The 5,000-nt window shown below is 37.0% G+C and overlaps 1 protein-coding gene across 1 annotated transcript in view; it reads left to right on the plus strand.

Moving 5' to 3' along the window:
• The window catches only part of LOC145492374 (neural cell adhesion molecule 1-like), a 43,123-nt gene that overhangs the window by 8,811 nt on the left and 29,312 nt on the right, over positions 1-5,000 (plus strand). Inside the window, exon 2 of the mRNA XM_081471821.1 lies at positions 1,467-1,835. Within this exon, the coding sequence (XP_081327947.1) occupies positions 1,467-1,835 (369 nt within the window). The remainder of the gene's footprint in view (positions 1-1,466; positions 1,836-5,000) is intronic.

The raw sequence follows: 5,000 nt of genomic DNA on the forward strand, positions 1-5,000 counted from the left end.
TCTCACGTTCGTTTTAATGAGATAATGCTTCATCCAATGCGTCGTTGACTCGGCCAAACTCGACATCATACCACTCCAGTATTTTATCATGTTCAATCTCAGGCATAAAGGCTAAATACTGTACATTTAAGGCTTCGGCCTCTTGTAAACGTTGTTTCAAGTCGGCTATAATTCTTCGAATTCGAAATTAACTTCCAAACTGCTCCATTTCCGATGTCAACGTTTTCAAGTGAATAGTAATCTTCCGCTTAACTACAGATCTCTTGTTTTTTAGTGTTACTGACTACTCTGAGGCTATCGGTTGACTAACGTCAAGTTCCTTTGGCTCCAATACTTCTTCGGGATTTTCCATTCCATGTGCTTCCTCGCGATCGCCCAGATCGATCAAGTTTTTTTGTCATTTTACCACTTCACATCATGATTCCATCCGGCTGCGAAGGACCAATAAATTGTCGCCTAAAGCGATCACCACACTGACCAAACAGCTACAAAAATGAGTACTGTATTTCCGCCGAAAAAAACTTTTACATCAACATGGCAACTAAAACCAACACACAAAAAACACGATTCAACACAAAGTCTCGATTCAAGTCATTATCACGTGACCACAATTCCAGATACGTAATGCGCACAAAACTGAACTAAATGTTATTGAACTAGATAAATGTCTTTATAGTCGCGACATTGCATGAATGTTAAATCAGAGCCAATTTCTTATTCCTGAAATTTTGAGGTGCGGTCATACGGGTAGATTTTGACCTACTAGTGCCCAGTCTCTCCTTAGGCACTCGGTCGTTCATTTTCGCCATTTGTTGACGTTTAATTCATGTTTCACATAGAATGGTAAAAGACTTCAGCAAACAGTAAACAGAGAAAGGAAAAACAGGTTGGGACATTTTTTAAAAGATTTAGAAGTTGGTCTGTTATACTCCACCAAAACTGTAGTTACCCACCTTGAGCACTTAATGGCTAGTCCCGCGCTTTGCGTCAACTACATGTAATTACTTCGAATTTTGATTGGCTCATGGTATTGTCTATGTCCTTTCTGACTGGCTAGAGTGATTACTTTGGTTTTGGTTTTAAGACACTCAATTGAAAACCGCTCTAAACCTACAGTGAAACAAATTCTATTTTTTTTCTTTCTGCGCTATACATTGTAACCAAACAAACTTGTTGGATAAACCTTATCATGACTGTTAAGAGTCCAGCGAGTGCTGCTACCTCCGGGGACTTTTAATTAACAAAAAAGACAACTCTTGCACCTCTTGCATGCCTGTGTTTGGTTCAGTTGGGAAAAACTCAAATCCTTTTATCAGAGTAATTTTCTATTTCATGCATTGCCAAGTTCTCTCTTCTTCTAATAAAATTCTGTCTTCTAAACTGGGGTGTAGTGGCTTGTCTGACATGTAGTTTATGACATTTGTCATGTCTCTGTGGTAACTCTAATAAGTATAATTTCATCACAGGAAGTGCCATGGAATTTACTCGCACACCAGATGATCCTACCTACGTTCTAAAAGGACAAAATGCTGCATTGATCTGGGAATACCGTGTTGATGATAAACAGAAGGAGCTGAAGGGTATTGTTTGGAGTGTTGTAGACAAAGTAACTGGGATACCTATCATTATGCTTTTAGAGAAAAAATCTGGTGATAGAAGTGAGGCTGGTGGTATACCCCTAGCTTATAAAGGAAGAGTATCTATTATGGAACAAACCACCCTTGTCATTGAGAATGTAACACTAAATGACAGCGCAACCTTCAGTTGTACTCTCAAAGCAGAAGTCGGTTCAGGTTTAATTGATGAGGACTATCCTGTACAGCTTATTGTAACAGGTATGTGTATATTTGTGAGGAAATTATTTATTTTTATGAAGTGATAATTCAAAGCTGTCGCTGACTCTTGAAGAACGCAGAGAAAGCAAAGAAGAAGCCTAGATAGGGATTTTGAAAATCTTTGACATTTATTTAACTTTAATATAAGTTCAGGGTTTTCCTTCGTGTTTACTTCCGGCAACCGGCGATTTTCACCGCCTGTAAACGGCACTGTCGCAGCAACTAGTTATGATCTAAGACTTAATCCTTATTAAGAATTGGTGTTCAAAAAATGTTAAACCCAACCTTAGTGGCACGCATGAAAAATAAGTGAATAAGGCTTCTTTCTCCGTAAGAAATCGATACTCACTGACTGACTTGTATTGCCAAATTGAAAATAGAAAGTGTGTGCTGCAAGGCAGGCAGGCATTTTGTTGTGTGCATTGGCGCGTGACGACTATTAAGTCACACATTGGTTCGCAATCACAGAGAAGAGCCTGATATTCAAGATAGATAATTTCATATATTGAAGTACTTACAAATACACCAAATGAATGTAACTGATTAGAACACCTTTTGGACATCTTAAATGCATGGTTGGAGATCTAGACTGCCTCGAAGACGAGAGTAGCATCTGTATTATCAATATTTGAAGTGCAAACACAACAGACCACAGGAGGTTTATTAAGGGCCAGGCACTGGGCAAATTGACTGGCTGCGAGGATGATTTTTCCTGCCTGGTTAAACATTCACAGGAGAGTATCTTATAAAGAAGTTCAGTACAAAATGTTTTGCCTGCCTGTGAAAAAGAGTGCCCTCCTGCAAAAAATGTTAATGAAGCCCTGTATCGTTGCTTTTTTTTAGCCTAGAAATGAAATTTGGTTTCCCACATTTATCTATAAATCTATGAACAAGGTTTGAGTTTTTCCTCGGGAACAGATATAAAATGCGGTAAGCAGATTAACCAACCACACAATCATAAAGGTACATATATTAACGATCTACAAGCTTTGAGTACCTTAAGTTGAACCTTTGATTGCATACAAAAGGTATCATTATATGATAATAGTAATGAGAGTTGCTGTGAATTGTGATCTGCTTCAGGTCACAAACATGCGAGCGCACTGAAAGCACAGCATTTTGCCGGTTGCTTTACACACATGTACGTGTATATTAATTATCATTGTCAGAGATAACTGGGCAAGACCAAAAGATCGAGGTCTTCGGTTTACTGTCAACTTTTTACAGTATAAAAGCTATCCGAAGAGATTAACAGTCATGACATTTGCCGAGGTAGGCATTCATTTTTCTTCGAAATATTACCACATCATGATTTTGGCCTCTCAAGTGGTCTAAAATGGCGGAAATTTCGGGCTAGTTTAGGTGAGCCTAAAAGATACTTCGTACAAATTCCAGAAACTCTTATTTTCTTGTTATAACATTTGTCCCCTTTTTAGTTGACTGAGATCTATTTGAGGTCTTTCACTCAAATTCTACGGTTTTCACGAGGTGCCAAATATCGGTGCGGAATTGTTAATGAGCGTGACCCAAATTTTAACCATTTTCAGCAGTAATTTTTCAAAACTGCGTCAGTTTCTTTTCATAGAATTTTTGTGATAGTCTTTTACACCGTTGTCAATATCCAGTTTAGTTAAAATTGGTATCTACAGGCAAATCGGAGTAATAGGCCCTTTGCAGCTGGGGTCACGTGACCACATTTTTTCTTAAAAAAATTTCTATTATGGGCTATAACTTAAAGAATGCCAGAAATGGAAAGAGCATATTGAATATACCAAAATGGCCAAGTTTGAGGCCCCCGTCTATAAAGAATGAGATTGTACGGCGGTCTGAATTTTTAAAAAATAAGAAGATTTGTATGGAAAAAGTTGTTGGAGAGCAAGGCCTTGCTCTCCAGCAACAAGTTCCATACAAATCCTCTAAATTTTCTGAAAATTCAAACTGTTGTAGAAACTTACTCTTTAATGCAAGGGACCTCAAACTTGACCATTCTAGTATTTTTAATATGCTCTTTCCATTTCTGGCATTCTTTAAGCTATAGCCCATAATAGAAATTTTTAAAAGAAAAAATGTGGTCACGTGACTCCAGCTGCAAAGGGCCTATTGGTCTCGCAAAGTCCCCCCTCAAAAAAATGATCAGTCAGAAATATTTCCCGCCAAATGTTTAGCGAAGGATATCACCTCATTTCAAGTTTCTGCGATTGTTTTCCATGGTAAGTTAATAAGCATGATAAGACGCAACTTTTGGCAATGGTTTAATAAAATCTTTACATAGGGTTCAGAGCAACCTTAAAGTTTTGAAAACTTAAGGTGGCTCTGAACCCTATGTACAAAATTTTTTAAACTTTGCCAAAAGTTATGTCGTACTTGTATTATGCTTATTAAAATTTGATGATATAAAGAAAATTACCGTGCAGCTTTTGAATTATAAGCCCCTAAGCTGAAATTTGAGTTGAATTTCTGAAGTTGACATTCTGCAGATTTTATTTAAAAGGAACTACCTCCTTTTGCAGAAAATGAACTCTTTTGAAGCTAAATATGATTTAATTGTAGAAAAGAAAAGAAATGGTCAAAAAATGCCCCAGAATGTTAAGGATCCATTTTCTCCAATCAGTTTATACCAGAAAATACTGTAATGAGGTTATGTCATGAAGTAATTCTCTTCTCAAAATTTATTAGTTTGAAAGTGCATGTACATGAAATAGTCCTGCTGTTAAGAGCCAAAAATAACCAGGATTGTTCATTTTGTGATAAAAGCATGAAACTTCCCAGGACGACTAACCACTATAAGGTTAACATTTTCTGATATGGAGCCATCCCAAATTTACACCCAGAACCACGCTACGCGCATGTCAAAAAATGACATATTAGGTTCCTACATGGGAACGAGGCTGAGTTAAAATGCTTATTTCTAAGCCTTCTCCGGAGTACTTTGCCAGATGTCTTGCTTTTTAATATAACAGCAACTTGTAAAGTATCTGGGGGTCGAAAAATTTGTCACGTGATTAGTCACGTGACCATCGTTTTCAATAAACAATAAAATAATACCGAATATTGCATTAATACGATTATTTTTTTTTCTCCTCTTCTTCCTCGTTTTTCCTCGCAAATAAAAAGAAGTAATTATTTTGAACATTACAATATAGAGTAATAAGATATTCAAACTTA

Source organism: Orbicella franksi, chromosome 7, assembly GCF_964199315.1.
Source record: "Orbicella franksi chromosome 7, jaOrbFran1.1, whole genome shotgun sequence".
Lineage (NCBI taxonomy): Eukaryota > Metazoa > Cnidaria > Anthozoa > Scleractinia > Merulinidae > Orbicella > Orbicella franksi.